Genomic DNA, 19,680 nt, shown 5'->3' on the forward strand with positions numbered 1-19,680 from the left:
ACATTGTAGAATAATAGTGAAGACATTAAAACTATGAAATAACACATATGGAATCATGTAGTAACCAAAAAAGTGTTAAACAAATCGAAATATATTTTATATTTGAGATTCTTCAAAGTAGCCACCCTTTTCCTTGATGACAGCTTTTCACACTCTTGGCATTCTCTCAACCAGCTTCATGAGGAATGTTTTTCCAACAGTCTTGAAGGACTGTATATATATATTTGAACGCTGCAGCCCGTCTGGTGTTCAACCTTCCCAAGTTCTCTCATGTCACCCCGCTCCTCCGCACACTCCACTGGCTTCCAGTTGAGGCTCGCATCTACTACAAGACCATGGTGCTTGCCTATGGAGCTGTGAGGGGAACGGCACCTCCTTACCTTCAGGCCCTGATCAGCCCCTACACCCAAACGAGGGCACTACGTTCATCCACCTCTGGCCTGCTAGCTCCCCTACCTCTACGGAAGCACAGTTCCCACTCAGCCCAGTCAAAGCTATTCGCTGCTCTGGCACCCCAATGGTGGAACAAGCTCCCCCACGACGCCAGGACAGCGGAGTCACTGACCACCTTCCGGAGACACTTGAAACCCTACCTCTTTAAGGAATACCTGGAATAGTATAAAGTAATCCTTCTACCCCCAGTCCCCCCCACCCCCCCATAAAAAAAGAATGAAAAAAAGTGGTTGTCCCACTTGCTATCATAAGTTGAATGCACCAATTTGTAAGTCGCTCTGGATAAGAGCGTTTGCTAAATGATGTAAATGTACATTTGAAAGATAAAATATCTGTTATGATCCACAAAAATAAAGATATGTTAAATATATTTGTACTGTTCTGTACAGCAGTAGGGACTGGGAGTAGTGTCTGAGTAGAACACTATTGCCCTCTTGTGGATAAATGCAGACTTCATATGGTGTGAGGCTGTTACCATAGAAACAGAATCACTAGTTCTGTGTAGGGTTACAAAATTCCTGGGGCCTCATTTATCAATCATGCGTGCGCACAAATCTGTGCGTAAACCATGCGTGGGATCATTTCGATGCAAAAAAATGAGATTAATCAACATGAATGTTTGCTTGAGCGTGTGCTCAACCCTACCGATAGTTGTGTTAAGTTGTGTTAAGTAGCAAATGTGCCTACTCTGGTCTTGCCGCGTGGGCTCTAGCCAACAGCTGGCTGATACAGTGCAGGTAGGCTGTGAGAGTAGGCTAGTCTACATGATGAGATTATTATGGATAACAGTGAGAATATTTGTATTTGTCAAACGGCAGTCAAGCATCGATCAGAATAAGACCCTTTATATTTATTGGAAAGGAGCATCAAGATCACCGTGCACTTTCACCACCCTGTGAAGTTCATTAGAAGTTATTTCATAGTCTAAGAAATTGCATGGTTTCCCGAGTCGTGGTGGGAGGACTACACCAGAGGAGGCTGGTGGGAGGAGCTATAGGAGGACAGGCTCATTGTAATGCCTGGAATGGAATAAAGGGAACGCTATCAAACATATGGAAACCATATTCCATTCCAGCCATTACAATGAGCCCGTCCTCCTATAGTGCCTCCCACCAGCCTCCTCTGGACTACACATCATGCCATTGCGTGACTTCAAGTTTACTTCGATATGATGGTTGTTAGCACCTCTATTTCAGTCTTTTTTTCTTAGCTTTTATGTGTCGCACCGTTGTGTTTCTTAGTCTGGCAGTGTATATTCCCCACGTGCTTTGAAGGGATGATTTTGACCATATATGGTTAATTAGGGGCTTTTCGAAATGCAAATAGCCAAGGTCATGCACAAGCACTGAGGCTGAGAACAATTGGTATGTATCAATGGTTATCTCCTACTGGTGTGCGAATGATGCTCGTAGGATTGTTTGATAAATCACACTTTTTCTTTGCAAACAAAAATGGTAAATTCCATTTGTAAGTAGTATTTTAGAATAGTTTCTATGTAATATTGATAAATGAGGCCCCTGGAACTTTCAATAAATTCCCTGGTTTTCCCGAAATCCCAGTTGGAGTTCCCTGGAATCAGGATGGAATAAGCAGGAAATCAGGAAACCTCCAACCGGGATTTCTGGAAAACCAATAATATTAAGTTCCTGGGAATTTTGCAACCCTAGTTCTGTGGCAGTAACTAAACCTTTAAAAGATGACTACAAGCCTGGTGAATATAATACCGGAATGTGAATACAGTAATTATCCAACATGAATTCTTATGAATTCACTTTATCTCGTACCAGATACTCAACATCTTGACTTTCTTCTATGGCGTTTAGTACAGTCTGTCTCTGCAGTGGAGAATATAAGCCGGTGAGTTCTCCTTGGTTCACATCACACTGACTTGTTCTTGTTACCCAGAGGCCAACATGCAAATGAAGCTTCTGATCAAAGAACAGACATTGGGTCTTAAATAGGACATGATTGTTTTACATAGAGAAGGGTTTTACCACTCAAATGCAGCTATGTCTATAATCTCAAAAGGCTCTGAGTTTGACTGCACATTTTAGGAGCAGTGTCTGCATGAAAGTGAGATTCATTTTCTTACAAAAAGCACCATGTTTCTTGAACTAGGGGGTAGGCCTACACTTCACATTCATTTTCATACATTGAATGGACAATGGAAGCGGAACAGGGTTTGAACGTTGGTCTTTATTGCTTGTAAGCAACAACTCACCCACAGGCTACATTCATATTGTCAAAATCTACTCAATACAGAAATGAGATGACAATGTAGAGGTGACATTGAGGCTGGCATGATTGCAATCACTATCACATGGTTGCTCATTATGAGTCAGGCACACAGTCGTTGTAGAAGATCTGGAAGTTCTTGTCCACGTCCATCCTTCCCCTGAGGAACTTCTCCAGGTTCTTCACCGGAACCTCCACCAGGTGGTTGTTGACACGGTCGTTCAGCCCGTAGGCTCCGAACGCCGGGAACTTGTACCGCTGGAAGTAGGGCGCGTTCTGGTCATAGTTGGTGCAGCAGTAGGCTGACCACATGTACTCGGGGACGGCCACGCGGTCCAGGTTGTCGCGGCGGATCATATTCCCAGAGGTCGTGACCCCGGTGATCACGTAGGCTTTGCCGCGGCAGTAGTTGTTGAGGCGCTTGCGGATGAGGTCCTCGTGCTCGGCCCAGGGCCCAATGTTGAACTCACGGATCTGGGGCAAAAAGCAAGATCATTACTGTTATTTCCCATACTTCTTCTTCTTCTTCTTAATCTTCCACTCGCTCCTTCGCTTAAACAGTTTAAGGTAGACACACCAAACCAACGTTTAAATGTGCAGACTGAACCAATTTACCTGGGGCACCACGTTGGTCAGTGTGTAGGTGGAGGCCTTGTCCAGGGGGTCGGCCTGGTGCTCATCGGGGTTGAGATGCCCTCTCTCGTACTGGACCACGTCAGCATAGTCCTCCAGCACGGCCTGGCTGTCCTCAAAGTTCATGTGCATGTGAGAGGAGGACTGGGGGAATGGCTCCATGTTGCTGCTGCCCTTCTCTGACGCCAACTACAGAGGGAGAGAGGGGGGGAAGGAGAGAGGGAGAGAGGGGGGGAAGGAGAGAGGGAGAGAGGGGGGGAAGGAGAGCGGGAGAGAGGGGGGGAAGGAGAGAGGGAGAGAGGGGGGGAAGGAGAGAGGGAGAGAGGGGGGGAAGGAGGGAGGGAGAGAGGGGGTAATGGAGAGAAGGAGGGAGAGAGAGGGGGTAGAGGATACAGATAGAGGGAGGGAGAGGTGGGGGGAAATAGAGACAGAGGGAGAGAGAGGGGATTTTGATGAAGATGGAAAATGAGGGAAGGATCAATTCAATTTGCATATGCATAAAACGTGCTGCCCACATGAACAGATTACAACAATATCCTATTGTAACACCAATTCACACAGCCCATGAAGCTGCTTATCTCCAGCTTCTAATTTTGCTATGAGCAGCAATATTGTCCACACAGCTCAGCAAGCTTTACCTACTAGTGTATGGGTGTCAGTCATCTGCATCCATGAGAGAACCTTTATCAAACATGTTTTGAAATTACATAATGGGGTTGCTAACACGCTAAATTGGAGCATGTAAACATTTTGGTCTATGTTCAAAGACTAAATCCAACACACACTCACTACATACACACACACTATTCTACCTGTGGCTCGAACATCCAGGGGAAGTCCACTCTCTTCTCGCCGTCGGACTTCTTGAAGGTATAGGCCGAATAGACAGGGATGTGTTTGTGGGGGTCATAGAGGGTGACGAAGCGTGGCTTGTCCTCATAGCGCTGGCAGATCTTCTTCAGGGAGTTACTGAGGAGGTAGCCCCGAGGTGGGGTTCCCATGTACAGAGAGTCCTTACAGCGCTCCACGTGGTTAAAGTCCTCCACCACCCCAGCCTGGGACTCCCGCATACAACCCAGTATCAGCAGGACAGCCAGAGACAGAAAAGAGTAGATGGATAAGTGTTTCATGGTGACCATGTTAGCTACTCAGTCTCTCCCTCTGTCTCTCTCTCTCTCGTTCTGTCTCGTTGTCCTCGAACCTATCTTGTTTAGTTGTCTTGTGTTCCCCTCGCTCCCTTTGCCATTCACACACTACTGTTGCTACTTTGTGCGTGAGATTCCTGTCTCTCACTTCACACTTTCCCGTGTGAGTCTATAACTCTCTGTACGGTCTCATCTCTCTCATGAAGAGATACTCAGTGGTTCGGCCCATCTTGACTTCCCATTGTCAAGTCCTTTTCCATATATTCAAAGTGGCAAGCCACCACAGCAAAGTGAGGAGCAGCAGTTCATGTTATCAGTGTTCAGCTTTCAAACGCCTTCCTAGATTACCCAGAACTAGGCCCAGCTATAGCATGAAGCATTGGATAGACGTCTTTTACTTGGTAATATGAAAACAGGCTCTGTTAGGCCCTGAAAGGCTGTGTTTTTGTTATCAATCTCATGCTCTCTGCTCTGTAAAAGGGACCCAAGGCCACCTGTGTCAGTGTCCATCTGTGGAGAACGTGGTCAGAGCTGAATGGGATCTCTCTACAGTACGCTGCCTCTCATCCTCTGAAGTGAAGAGATGCAAAGTGTGTGTGTAGACCTGTTGATAGTCTGATCTGCCTATCCTCTCATGTAAAGACTGAGGTGTGAGCAGAATAAGGCTTTGTGCAGTGGTAGATTGGAAATGAGACCTAGCTGTGCCATGAAGAATTTTCCTTCACAGACTTCTTGTGGATTCATTGATTTTCACTGGAATTACTATGATTTGTTTCCAGTAAAAAAGTTTGTGGAGGTACAGAAAAACAACATTCCATCCAGGAACTTCAGTGAAATTAATAGCAACGACTTGTTGTTTTTATTTCTACTCATTATTAATATTGGTAAAACCTGTCTGAACAGTTGCTGTTTCACACATTTCCTGTTGAAAACCACATGAGGGTAGTGGGAGGTGTTTAACATGACACCCCTTCCACGCAGCAACTGAATATTGCTCTGAATAAAAACCATTGCTAATGTATTAGTCATATCATAGCACGCATTTATATATAGTATGTCAGAAGAAATGAGTCATCCAACTGTTGGAATGGGTGAACTTTATTCAATCAGACATACAGTGCCAGTATTCAGACCCCTTGACTTTTTCCACATTTTGTTGTGTTACAGCCTGAATTACAAATGGATTAAATTGAGATTTTGTGTCACTGGCCTACACATAATACCCCATAACGTCGAAGTGTAATTGTGTTTTTAGAAATTTTTTGAAATTAATAAAAAAGGAAAAGCTGGGGCATATCCAATACAACACATTACTGAGTACCACTCACCACTCACCATATTTTCAAGCATAGTGGTGGCTGCATCATGTTATGGGTATGCTTGTAATCGTTAAGGACTAGGGAGTTTTTCAGGATAAAAAAGAAACTGAATGGCGCTAAGCACAGGCAAACTCCTAGAGGGAAACCTGGTTAAGTCTGCTTTCCACCAGACACTGGGAGATGAATACACCTTTCAGCAGGACAATAACCTAAAACACAAGGCCAAATCTACAGTACACTGGAGTTGCTTACCAAGAAGAGAGTGAATGTTCCTGAGTGGCAGAGTTACAGTTTTGACTTAAATCTACTTGAAAATCTATGGCAAGACCTGAAAAAGGTTGTCTAGCAATCATAAATAAGTAATTTGACAGAGTTTGAAAAGTTCTGAAAAGAATAATGGGCAAATGTTGCACAATCCAGGTGTGGAAAGCTCTTAGAGACTTGCCCAGAAAGACTCACAGGTGCTTCTACAAAGTATTGAATCAGGGTTGTGAAAAAGCTTATGTACATCTACTGTATTTCTGTATTTCATTTTCAATAAATTAGCTAACATTTCTAAAAACATGTTTTCAAGTTGTCAATATGGGGTATTGTGTGTAGATGGGTGGGAAAAAAAATCTATGTAATCCATTTTGAATTCAGGCTGTAACACAACAAATGTGGAATAACTCAAGGGGTATGAATTCATTCTGAAGGCACTGTAAATCACATTTGAAGCTATAGACAAACAGTGAGTTTCTCCAGCAGACAGGGATTTAAAGCACATACAAATCTATGGAGGGGAAGAAAAGTTTAGTCTCTCAGTTGTTTGTTAACATGATTGTTTTCCTTTCTTTTCACAATGGGGTTGTTTTGGTGCTCGTTGACATTCCTAGCTTTTTCTGGAAAGCACAGACTGGGATTTTATGGATATGTTCACTTAAGCATAGTTAGATACATAACATTAAGCATATTAAAATATAACTCTGGCAGTATTTAATACATATTATTTAACAGTCTTTGTTTAGGAAATAAGTCAAAGGGTATGAATACTTTCTGAAGGCACTGTAGGAACATTATCCAGCATAATTTACATGATCTTTGAGGAGGAAAAAAACATAAATCCAACCTTGGGTTTTGTCAATCAAGAGCAGCAATTTAATAAGACTACTAGAGTTAACTTGTTTCCATTGCAGGAAGTGTAAAATAAATGTAAGTTCATGTGGTTTGGGGAGGTCAAGGCCCACAGTGAGAACAGAGGTGTGTTCGGCAGGACATAAAGTTCTGGAACGTTCAGATAGAAATGTCATTAATATATCTGAAATTATTCCTAAGTCTACATGTCAGACAAAAGTATGTTTGTTCTACATAACATATTTATATCTGAAATGTTCAGGCGGGACACAGTCATCCACAAAGATCTGGAAGTTCCACAAAGGTAAACCTCTGGAAGAACTCCTCCAGCTTCTTAATGGTCAACTCCAGGACCTGGTGGATGAATGAACGAACAGAGGAAGAGATCGATGAATGAACGAATGAGTGAATGAATGAATGAATGAAATATTTTTTTTATGCATCAAGTCGTTGTTAGCGACCCATCCCTTACGGGATTATTTGACACATTTTCACAAAAAACTAAAAGTAATATTCTGTATGTAATATAATAGTAAAATAACACTAGATTTACCTGGTTGAGGGCGTAGTGGATGAAGGCTGGAAACCTAGCTGTGCCATGAGAATTTTACTTCACAGACTTGTTGTGGATTCATTGATTGTCACTGGAATTAGTATGATGGGCTTCCAGTAAATACGATTGTGGATCACAGGAGGTTGGTGGCACCTTAATTGGGGAGGAGAGGCTCGTGGTAATGGCTGGAGCGAAATTAGTGGAATGGTATCAAAAAAATCAAACATATGGTTTCCATGTGTTTGATGCCATTCCATTTACTCCGTTCCAGCCATCCGTCCTCCTCTCAGCAGCTTCCTGTGTTGTGAATGTATAGAAAAACAACATTCCATCCAGGAACTTCAATGAGTAGCAATTACTTTTATTATTTGTATGACCTGTCTGAACAGTTGTTGTTTTACACATTTCCAGTTGAAAACCACACGAGGGTAGTGGAAGGTGTTAAACATCCGCCTGAGGGGATGTCAACCACATTCTCACATCTCATATTCTAGAGTAGAGCACAACCAACCACAGGACTAAACCAAAACCTCTATTGTCATGTTGTAGGTTTGAGCTGGTATGTTGTTCTCTTCACAGATCACATGACATCCCTCCCACGCAACTGAATGTTGCTCTGAATATGTGCCTTACTAATGTATTGGTCATATTATAGAACCCGTTTTATGACAATATATCAATTGCATGTCTTAAGATGGGTGAACTTTATTTAATCAGACATAGATGGGAACATCATTTGGGTCTACATGATCTTTGGAGAAAGTATTTGGAGAGGGAAAAAAACATTAATCAATCAATCAATAACAGCAATTTAAGAAGACTGCTATTGTTGACTACTTGTTTCCATTGCAGGAAGTGTAAATTAAATGTAAGGTCTTGTGGTTTGGGGAGGTCAAGTCCACTGAGAGACCAGGGGACCTAATGCAGAGCAAAGGCAGGCGGGACACAGTCGTCCACAAAGATCTGGAAGTTCTTGTCCACGAAGGTGGACCTCTGGAGGAACTCCTCCAGTTTCTTGACGGACAACTCCAGGACCTGTTGGATGAATGAACGAACGGAACAAAAGTGTTGAATGAATAAATGAACGATTGAGTGAGTGAATGAACAAACAAATTCATATTTTTATTTACGCGTCAAGTCACCTTTCGCGACCCATCTCTTGCGGGATTATTTTACACATTTCCAGGAAAATTAATGTATGTAATATAACAGTATACGACAGTAGACTACACTACGCCATCGCCCAAGATCTGCCAGATTGCTACATTTGTTTTGTTTGTTTTTACAGCGTCTTTGAGATTCTCTTTGTAATGAAAAGCGCTATATAAAATAAATGTATTATTATTCTAGATTTACCTGGTTGTTCTCCTTCTCATTGAGGGCGTAGTGGGCGAACGCCGGGAACTTGTAGCGCTCACCGTATGGCGCGTTGTGGTCGTAGTCGGTACAACAGTAGGCCGACCACAGGTACGTCGGGACCGCCACACGGTCAATGTTATGGCGCCGGATCATGTTCCCTGAGGTGGTGATTCCGGTGACAATGTAGGCGATGCCGCGGCAGTAGTTGTTGAGGCGCTTGCGGATCACGTGCTCCTGCTCTTTCCAGGTGCCGGCACTGAACTCTCTGACCTTAAAGGCAGTGCCACATCATACATGTGTGCCTGTTTATTGGTTGCTGGGGGTTAGAAAGTCATTCCAAGCTATCCACTGGTGTTGGTATTTTACTTATTTGGGATTAAATGATTTACAACTGGGCTTTATATTTAATTTAAAATAAAATACAAACATTTGTAAAATATCTCAGTACATTACCCCACTGTTATATTTTGTTCAATACACAATGTGACCTTATTGTCTACAAGTACAATTTTAAGTAAAGAACTTGAAAACAAAATGGCGGACCTGGGGCACCACGTTGGTCAGAGTGTAGGTGGAGGCCTTGTCGTCTGGGTCGGCCTGGTGCTCGTCAGGGTTGAGGTGGCCACGTTCGTAGAGGACGGCGTTGGTGTAGTCGTCCAGAACGGCCTGGGCGTCCTCAAAGTTCCTGTGCATGTAGCTACGTGGGAACGCCTGCATCTCCCTGGTGTCAGAAACAGTGGACAACTGGGTGGGAGACAAACAAACAATGAGAGAGAATTAAGTAGGGATGAATAGTGTAATGGATATGAGATTAATGAATAGGTTACGTTTTGAAACACATGCTTGCTGTAAAAAGGAGACTTTATGGCATGCAGTTTATGATCATTCAAATATTAGCCTATGAAATGATGTGCAGCATTCTGTAATTTTCATGATGACCATAGAGCATTGGATTTGTGTTATTGAATTACATTTAAATTATATAAAGAATGAAGTTAGCGCCACAGACATTCAAATTCAGAAGCTATGGAAAAACATACCTTATGATATACTAGTGAGAGCCAATCAATATGGAATAATCCACTGGACTGGCATTACAGTGTGGATGCACCCCAAATGGCACCCTATTCCCTATCTAGTGCACTACCTTTGACAAAAGTAGTGCACTAGATAAGGGATAGGTAGCCATTTGGGATGCAACCATTGACTTGAAATGTCTCCAGGTTACCTGTGGCTCGTACATCCAGGGCACGTCCACCCTTTTCTCCCCGTCGGAGCGTTTGAAGGTGTAGGCTGAGTAGATGGGGACGTGGTTGGCTGTGTCGTACAGTGTGACGTAACGCGGCTTGTTGTTGTAGCGCTGGCAGATCTTCTGGAGCGAGTGGTCCTCCAGGCCCACGGGTGGCGTCCCCATGTACAGGAACTCCCTGCACTCTGGAGAGAGCTCCTTCTCCACCGTTCCCCGGACATCCATCATCGCCATGGTGACCAGGAGGAAGGCCTGTGCCCAGAGTGGGGCCATGGTGACTTAGCTAGCCTGTCTTTCTGTCTGTCTTGGTTCTCCTCTGTCTTTACGTCCCTCTTAGTACCTATGTGTGTTTCTGTACCGGCGCTGAGTTCTTGGTGCCGGCAGCTATGAATGAGAGGTACACCTGTGGTTCAGCGTTAGCGCTCCCTAATCTGGGCTCATTATGCAAAGCCATGCACACCTTCTCTATCAGCTGACCTTAGCTGCCTATCATTGACAACCTGAGTTCTATTGAAATAAAGATGTCATTGCTAGCCTGGTTCCAGGTTTCTTTGTGCTGTATTGCCAATCCTTATCATCTTTGGCATGACAACAACTATAGAAATTGGCAATACAGTACAAAGAGATCTGGGACCAGGCTAGGCTATTGCAAAGCCTGATGGGTTTTGCTATTGGTGGCCTTGGTGGTATGGTTGGCCTCAGCTGGATTTAAACTTCTAGTGACTGATAACAGACTCTGACTGACAGATGACTGTGACTTCAGAGCGAGTGGTTCCTATCAATAGTTTATTTCTGAAGAGTACCTACCCTTACCCAGGTGGTAAGGGTAGGTAACAACACATCTGCCACGCTGATCCTCAACACGGGGGCCCCTCAGGGGTGCGTGCTCAGTCCCCTCCTGTACTCCCTGTTCACCCATGACTGCATGACCAGGCACGACTCCAACACCATCATTAAGTTTGCCGACGACACAACAGTGGTAGGCCTGATCACCGACAATGATGAGACAGCCTATAGGGAGGAGGTCAGAGACCTGGCTGTGTGGTGCCAGGATAACAACCTCTCCCTCAACGTGCTCAGGACAAAGGAGATGATTGTGGACTACAGGAAAAAATAAAAGAGGACTGAGCATGCCCCCATTCTCATCGACGGGGCTGTAGTGGAACAGGTTGAGAGCTTCAAGTTCCTTGGTGTCCACATCACCAACAAACTATCATGGTTCAAACACACCAAGACAGTCGTGAAGAGGGCACGACAAAGCCTATTCCCCCTCAGGAGACTGAAAAGATTTGGCATGGGGTCCTCAGATCCTCAAAAAGTTATACAGCTGCACCATCGAGAGCATCCTGACTGGTTGCATCACCGCCTGGTAGGGCAACTGCTACCGCACGGCAAGCGGTACCGGAGCGCCAAGTCTATGTCCAAAAGGCTTCTTAACAGCTTCTACCCCCAAGCCATAAGACTCCTGAACAGCTAATCATGGCTACCCGGACTATTTGATTTGAGAATTAGAACGAAACCACACTCAGCTGAGCGCCCTCTGAGGTGACAAGTTCCTCGCACAAGTTGTGAACCATTTTTTTATGTGTTTGTGGTTGTACAGTGTGTGGTAGGTTCAGTCTCTTCCCCCGGGACCACCCATACACAAAAATGTATGCACGCACGACTGTAAGTCGCTTTGGATAAAAGCGTCTGCTAAATGGCATATTATTATTTTATTATTAGCAGACTCTGGTTACTGGACTCATAGATGGTCTTGTATATGGTTATGCTGCATGACCATGTAAGATTGTGTTGGCATCGTGTGGACTCAGGCAGTGACTTAATGGGAAATCAAAGAGAGCCCTTCCAGAAAATTCTTATCTTCCTTTAAAGCGGAAACAAGGGTCATGTACCTCAATAACATGAGTGAATGACTTTGAATGTGTCTGTCAATGACCCATTTGCTAGTAAAGGCCATTGATGTGTATGTGTCTATACATGTGTGTATTGGACATGGCCTCAAATGATTGGTGAATGGAAACTGTCTTGATAATATGGGATAATTTGGTGTTTTGTGGTATTAATATTGTCATGGATTAAATGACGACACAAACAATTAAACATACATTTATAATGATTGCTTTATTGGTTAGTAATTTCATAAACATCACCAAATAATGTATATTTTCAGTGGCAGGAACATCTCCTTCGCTCTCTCCCTCTCCCCATCTCTCTCTCGCTCTCTCTCTTTAAATGATTGTCTCTTGATATTTACTCTAATAACCATTCATACTTCGGGGACACAGTTTCCATCGAACAGCTGAAAGTCCTGATCCACAGCCATCTCTCTCTTCACCAACATCTCCATGCTCTTCGTCGACGTCTCCGTGACAATGTTATCTACCACATCATTAAGCCCATAGGCTGCATAGGTAGGGAACTTGTACCGGAGTTCGTACGGCGCACTGGGATCAAAATCCGGACAGCAGTAGGCTGTCCACAGATGTTTCGGTACCCCCACCCGGTTAACGTTACCTCTCCGGATGGTGTTACCAGTGGTGGTGACGCCACTGATGACGTAGGCTGTTCCACGACAATAGTTGTTGAGGCGTTTGCGGATGTCCTCCAGGTAGGGGAGCCAGTGGTGGTGGAGGAACTCCTTGGACTGGGGAACCACGTTGGTCAGGGTGTAGGTCGAGTCCTTGTCCCCAGGACTGGCCTGGTGCTGATCGGGGTTCAGCTGGCCACGCTCGTAGAGGACTGCGTCAGAGTAGTCAGCCAGCACGGCCTGGCTTTCCTCAAGGGCCAGGAGGCTGGAGGGAGAACGGGGGAATGGCTGCATGTTACCTGTCCCAGAGCCGCTGGACAGCTGGAGGAGAGGGAAAGGAGGAGATGAAGAGGGTTAGAGCAATGTCAATGTGTGATTACACAGACAGAAAATAGGTACAACACAGTATATGAGCCAGGAGGAGAAAGAGAGAGAGAGTGCAACAGATTATTGCATATAGAAAATGTGAACAGGAATATCACTTGCTAATACTATGTAACAATGTGTACCTACTACCTAGACTTTGTGACACTGAAACCTGTTCATTGTGAGGGCAATTTCATTGTGTGTCGTGCTTATCAAGACTATTAAACCACCAGTTCAGAGTACTAGAGGGAATGTTTTAATGTGCTCTACTGTCTACGCATAACCCTTAAAGCCCTATTCTCACCACTGTAACAGACCATCTATTCTTTGAACTACTCATCGTCTCCTCTTCTTCAGTTTGATTTGACCACAGAATTCAATAGAACAGAGTATTGTGTCTCTATGAATTTGTCTGTGTAGACCAGAGAGATGCATGATCTCGACCAGAGAGACCTATCAGTATAGTTAGTAAAAAAGTCTAGGGCCTTACCTGTGGTTCGTACATCCAAGGCAGACCGTCCCTGCTCTCACCATTGGAGCGTTTAAAGGTGTAGGCAGAGAAGAGGGGGATCCTGCCTACTGGGTCGTACAGGGTTGCATAGCGCGCCTTGTCCCCGTAACGCTGGCAAACCTTCTGGAGGCCCCGAGTCCCCCGGAGGCCCCTGGGAGCCAGGCCCCGGTACAGGAACCGGCTGCAGTCCCTGAAGGAGGAGTCCACGCTGGGGTTTACTGGGGGAGGTAGAGAAAGCAGGGCCAGAGCCAGGAGCACACAGGACAGCAACATAGTGAGGTGTGGATACACTATCCTCTCTGTCTGTACCTGCACTGGACGGTTAGTGTGGCTATGGAAGAGAGAAGGAGGATGGAGAATGGGAGGACGGAAAAGGGAGGGAGGGAAGGAGGGATGCATGGAGGGAGGGCTTCCAGAGTAGGTGATGTAATGATTTCTTCAGCAGGTCTGAGAACAGTGGTTTAGAACTGTAGAATAGAACAGGTGAGAGCCATAAACCCACTGATAGGATGCAAAGAAGTGAGTCTCATTCAGCCAGCGCTATCGGTGTGCATGCATTGGGTTACCATGGAAGTATGGTTAGCTGCAGTCCTAGCCGACTCATGCACCATGCCCATGCCTCTACCATTGTTTTTACACTGCACCGTGTATGTCCCATATTCCATGCAAATATCGGCTGTAAACTACATTGAACAGAATCTTTTTTATTATGTTAAAACATTATAGATGTAGCTTACTATGGTACTCTCATTAAAGCAGTATCCTGTCGGTTTGAGTTGCATGCAGTACACTTTGTTCAGAGCGTTTCTATGAGGTGTGAAGAAAAGTGTTACTTTGTGATGTTGTGGTTTCTCACATGTTTGAGACATTTGAGACAGATAAGAGAGCTTTTTGTTGTATTTTCAGTTCAGTTGATTGATTGTGCATGACAATTATCGACAGATACCTTGTAAGAGTATTAAATGTGACTAAAATAAAACATTGTTCAATTGGTCAATTTACACCCCCATTACATAAATAAACAAAAACAGACACACACACACACACACACACACACACCTATCTCTTTCTCTTCTTTTTAAAGGTGTTCTCTGACACACAGTCCTTGTAGAAGATAGCCAGATTACTATCCATGTCTGTTTGTTTCTTCAGAAAGCTCTCCAGTGTCTTTAAAGGCACCTCCATAACCCCATGGCCCTCCTGTTCATTCAGTGCATAGGCACCATAGCTGGGGAACATGAAACGCACCTCGTAGGGAGAGTTACGGTCGAACTGTGGGCAACAGTAAGCCAACCACAGGTGATTTGGGATCCCCAGGCGGTCCTCGTTCCCCCGACGTATGGTCGCCCTGGAGACTGTCACCCCGGTTACCACGTAGGACTGCTTTCTGCTGCAGAAGTTATTGAGGCGGTGGCGCACGGTATCCAAGTAGGAGCTCCAGGTCTCTTCCAGGAAGTCTGTGATCTGGTACCAGGACATTAGCTAACATTAACATAAAATTCCATTCTAATTAGGATTATAAACTGGGTTGTTCGAGGCCTGAATGCTGATTGTCTGACAGCCGTGGTATATCAGACCTTATACCACAGGTATGACAAAACATTTATTTTTACTGCTCTAATTATGTTGGTAACCAGTTTTTAATAGCAATAAGGGGTTTGTGGTATATGGCCAACATACCACACCCCTTCGGGCCTTATTGCTTAATTATAACATTATGATTTATAACGTCCCAAAAGCATTAAAATAACGTATTTGATAACAAAATGGCTGACCTGGGGTACCACGTTGGTCAGGGTATAGGTGGAGGCCTTATCGTCTGGGTCAGCCTGGTGCTGGTCTGGGTTGAGCAGGCCTCGGGAGTACTCCACGGCGTCTGAGTAGTCCTCCAGCACCGCCTGGCTCTCCTGGATCAGAGGCTCTGGGTCGTCACTAGGGGGCAGCACCTTCATGTTCCCACCCTCGTTCCCAGACGCCAGCTGTGGATTGATTAGAGGGGGGGTTGATGATTTAATGACAGGTATGACAGATAAGATAGTTTGTAAAAAATAAAATGGGTTTTGAAAAGTTCCGTTTAGATAGTAAGAGTGGTTAGATGACTAAATCATTAGTTTAGGTGGAGAAAAAGCACGCCCTCATGACAAAGACAGGACAGCCATGCATTGGCCAATAAGTCATTAACATGGGACTGTTATTGCAGGAGAATACTGCAGTATTGCATGAGAGTATCACAGTAAGTTGCTGCTAAAGATCTCTCTCTACCTGCTGTAATGTTGTAACATGATAACAGATCTCTACCTGTGGCTCGTACATCCAGGGCGTGTCCATCCTCTTCTTCCCGTTGTTCTTCTTAAAGGTGTAGGCCGAGTAGAGGGGCAGGCGACGGCTGCCGTCATACAGGGTGGCGTAGCGCGCCTTGTCCCCGTAGCGCTGGCAGATCCTCTTGAGGCTGCCCCTGGTCCCGTCGATGCCCGTCGGTGCTGCCCTCATGTAGAGAAACTGGCTGCAGTCTTTAAAGCTGTCGGATACACTGGCACCAGACAGCCAGATCCCTGTCAACAGGAGGAGGGCCAGCAGGTAGACCCGCAACGGACGCATCTTAGCCTGGGTACAGACCTACAGTGGAGGGGGTGGTGGTGGTAGTACTAGGAGGAAAAGGGAAGGCTGTTTAGGGAGGTGTTTGCAGCCAGCTACAGTATATCTACGTGTAACAATACATCCAGGTGTAGTCTACTGTAGGGTTCAGATGCAGTCCACACAGCTCAGAGGGAGAATGACTGCCAAAGCAAGGAAATGGCTCTGTATGCAAAGTGGCTATGCATAGGATTGATTGGATTGGATGCGTGGTTGACTAATCAGGGAGAGCAGGAGCACACAGGTGAGAGGGTGTGCAAACAGTGTCATGAAACTTCTGGGCCTAATCTTGTTTTTCTAGTGCCACGAGACATTCATCCATCTGTCTGCGAAGTGTTTCTTATAAGTGAACACCCACTTTCACACCATCACACATTGCAACAGCCTGTGGTGGTATACTGTATATAGCCAAAGGAAACTTCAGGCCCCGTCTATATAAACAAAAAAAACTATCTCAGATAGTCAGTGAGTCCTTCAATCAGTTAGTCAATCGTCAGTCAGACAGACAGACAGACAGACAGGAGGTCAGAACGCTCCATTGTTCTAGGAGTTGATCTTCATCAACCCCATCATCATTACCAAGAGATTGTGATTGATATGTCAGGTAAGAGGTTACTCTATATCAGGGGTATTCAAACGGGGGTCCGCAAAAACATTTCCTTAAATGTTTTTATGAATATCGCTAGCAACAACAGAATTAACACATTTTGAATTACATACAGTGGGGAAAAAAAGTATTTAGTCAGCCACCAATTGTGCAAGTTCTCCCACTTAAAAAGATGAGAGAGGCCTGTAATTTTCATCATAGGTACACGTCAACTATGACAGACAAATTGAGATTTTTTTGTTGTTGAGAAAATCACATTGTAGGATTTTTAATGAATTTATTTGCAAATTATGGTGGAAAATAAGTATTTGGTCACCTACAAACAAGCAAGATTTTTGGCTCTCACAGACCTGTAACTTCTTCTTTTTTTTCTTCTTTTTTTTCTTTTTTTTTTCTGGGAATGGATCAGCTTAATATTGCAGATAGATTGTATCTTCTATCAATGTAATTGTCTGCATCACTTCCAATCCCCCATGTTGTTTTTTTAATTTAAAAAAAATATATATATATTCCCCTTTATTACTTTTCAACCCCACCATCCTTTCCCTACTTGGAGTAAATTAGTGAACAACAATGCCCAGGCCTCTACTTCCGGTCTATACTTACTATCTACACCTTATGGACAGAGTTAATTTTACAATAATTCTATTATATATATATATATATATATATATATATATATATATATATATATATATATATATATATATATATATATTATTTATTTATTTTATTTTTGCTCCTGAACTTCTCTACTCTCAACCTCTCCGATCATTTTCATGATGTCCATCCGGTTTGCTTCTAAATGCCATATCTTTCAAACTGTGCTCTTTCCCAAAAGCTCCCAACATACAACCTATATACTTATTATGGACACAGTATGCTTACATTATTAGCTGTCTTTGTTATTATTTGTTGTTATTTGTTATTAGTCCCATCCTTCAACTCTATTCAATACCTCCCATCTATCTCTTAACACCATCCATATAGGATTTCTATTTGCCATATATATTTCAACCGTACTGTGATGTTTTACAAAAGTTCTGAACCTTTCTATTCTCATTGCTTCTACATATTGTGAATTAAAAATAAACATTTTTGCTAAAAGTATTATTATATTATTGATTGATTGACTATGACTTTTCAGATCACCCAGTAATGCTATCTGCAAGGTTAGTTCCAGGTAAATATTGCAATCCTTTAGCCATTCCTGGACCTGTGTCCAAAAACAAGCTACAAATGGACATAACCAAAACAAATGATCTAATGATTCTGTCTCTTCACAGCAAAATCTGCAGAGCTGGGAAGATTGTATCCCCCATATAAATAACATTCTATTGGTAGCAAGAATTGTATATAATAATTTAAATTGAAAGATTCTAATTTTTGAATCCGGTGTCGTTTTGCGTGTCAGTTCATAAACACTATGCCATGGGATCGGTACGTCAAAAGAGATCCCAACTATTTTGCAATCTATATGGGACGGCTGTCAATCCTTTGGTCCTTAAATGAAACTGATATACTTTTTTATTTATCATAGTTTTCCTTAACCAATTATGTTCTTTAATGCAAGGCCGACAGACAAGTTCCTTACTTTCTCCCCCTTCCACTTTCATCTTCCATTTTTGCGGTAAGGCTGCAATTATTTGGTTGTAATTTTGGGTAGAGCAGACATTTCCATGTTTTTGTTAGCTGCATGTGCGACATAACTCCACCAGTCCTACCGATGATATCATTTACGAAGATTATACCTTTTTTAAACATTCTGTCAAAAAATAAAGGTTTTTTGTCAATTAGTATATTTGAATTTAACCACAATATTTGTTGCATTATTTGTTCTGTCGTTTCTGGAGGATTAAATTGAAATTGCAACCAACTTTCTATGGCTTGTTTTAGAAATAGTGACATTTGGGAGATTATTTCCTTTTCAAATAACTGAAAGTGAGAGGTTGTAATCTGAATAAAGGGAAAAAGGCCTTTCTTGAACAGTGGGTGAGACAATCTTACTAATTTGCTTGAGAACCAGTTCGGATTTAAGTATAACTTTTGGATGACTGAAGATTTTAGTGATAGGTCTAATGCTTTAATATTTAATAATTTCTGTCCTCCGAATTCATATTCATTATATAAATATGCTCTTTTAATTTTGTCTGGCTTGCCGTTCCAAATAAAATTGAATATTTTTTTCTCATATAATTTAAAAAACTGTTTGCTAGGCGTAGGCAAGACCATAAGCAAATAGGTAATCTGGGATAATACTAAAGAGTTAATCAGGGTGATTTTTCCACAAATTGACAGGTATTTTCCTTTCCATGGCAGTAAGATCTTATCTATTTTTGCTAACTTTCTATTAAAATTTATTGAAGTGAGATCATTTATTTCCTTTGGGATATGTATTCCGAGTATATCCACATCACCATCAGACCATTTTATTGGTAAACTACATGGTAATGTAAAAATTGTATTTTTTAGTGATCCAATACGTAATATAGTACATTTGTCATAATTTGGTTTTAATCCAGAGAGGTTAGAAAATGTATCTAGATCCTCTATGAGGCTGTGGAGGGATTCTAGTTGTGGATCTAAAAGAAAACATGAAGCCAGTCTCCAGATCTCAACCCCATAGAAAATCTTTGGAGGGAGTTGAAAGTCTATGTTGCCCAGCGACAGCCCCAAAACATCACTGCTCTAGAGGAGATCTGCATGGAGGAATGGGCCAAAATACCAGCAACAGTGTGTGAAAACCTTGTGAAGATTTACAGAAAACGTTTGACCTGTGTCATTGCCAACAAAGGGTATATAACAAAGTATTGAGAAACTTTTGTTATTGACCAAATACTTATTTTCCACCATAATTTGCAAATAAATTCATAAAAAATCCTACAATGTGATTTTCTGGATTATTTTTTCTCATTTTGTCTGTCATAGTTGACGTGTACCTATGATGAAAATTACAGGCCTCTCTCATCTTTT

At 43.0% G+C, this 19,680-nt stretch overlaps 3 protein-coding genes across 3 annotated transcripts in view; 1 reads left to right on the forward strand and 2 right to left on the reverse strand.

Annotated features, from left to right (window-relative positions):
• Positions 1 to 2,784: 2,784 nt before the first annotated feature.
• LOC311132556 (endonuclease domain-containing 1 protein-like) lies at positions 2,785 to 4,460 on the reverse strand (the record flags this gene model as incomplete). The annotated part of the gene is made up of 3 exons (XM_084165819.1): positions 2,785 to 3,162; positions 3,304 to 3,510; positions 4,134 to 4,460. The coding sequence occupies 3 exons, from the start codon at positions 4,458 to 4,460 to the stop codon at positions 2,785 to 2,787; spliced, it is 912 nt and encodes a 303-aa protein (XP_084021945.1).
• Positions 4,461 to 8,369: 3,909 nt separating this feature from the next.
• Positions 8,370 to 10,332, reverse strand: LOC311132557 (endonuclease domain-containing 1 protein-like; the record flags this gene model as incomplete). Its single annotated transcript, XM_084165820.1, has 4 exons — positions 8,370 to 8,486; positions 8,808 to 9,080; positions 9,354 to 9,554; positions 10,039 to 10,332. The coding sequence occupies 4 exons, from the start codon at positions 10,330 to 10,332 to the stop codon at positions 8,370 to 8,372; spliced, it is 885 nt and encodes a 294-aa protein (XP_084021946.1).
• A 6,258-nt stretch (positions 10,333 to 16,590) lies between these two features.
• LOC311132211 (perforin-1-like) overlaps positions 16,591 to 19,680 on the forward strand; it is a 13,044-nt gene continuing 9,954 nt past the window's right edge. The window contains exon 1 of the mRNA XM_084165437.1: positions 16,591 to 16,704. Within this exon, the coding sequence (XP_084021563.1) occupies positions 16,698 to 16,704 (7 nt within the window). The 5' untranslated portion in view covers positions 16,591 to 16,697. The remainder of the gene's footprint in view (positions 16,705 to 19,680) is intronic.

The sequence above is a fragment of the Coregonus lavaretus genome, assembly GCF_964263955.1.
Source record: "Coregonus lavaretus genome assembly, chromosome: 7".
NCBI lineage: Eukaryota > Metazoa > Chordata > Actinopteri > Salmoniformes > Salmonidae > Coregonus > Coregonus lavaretus.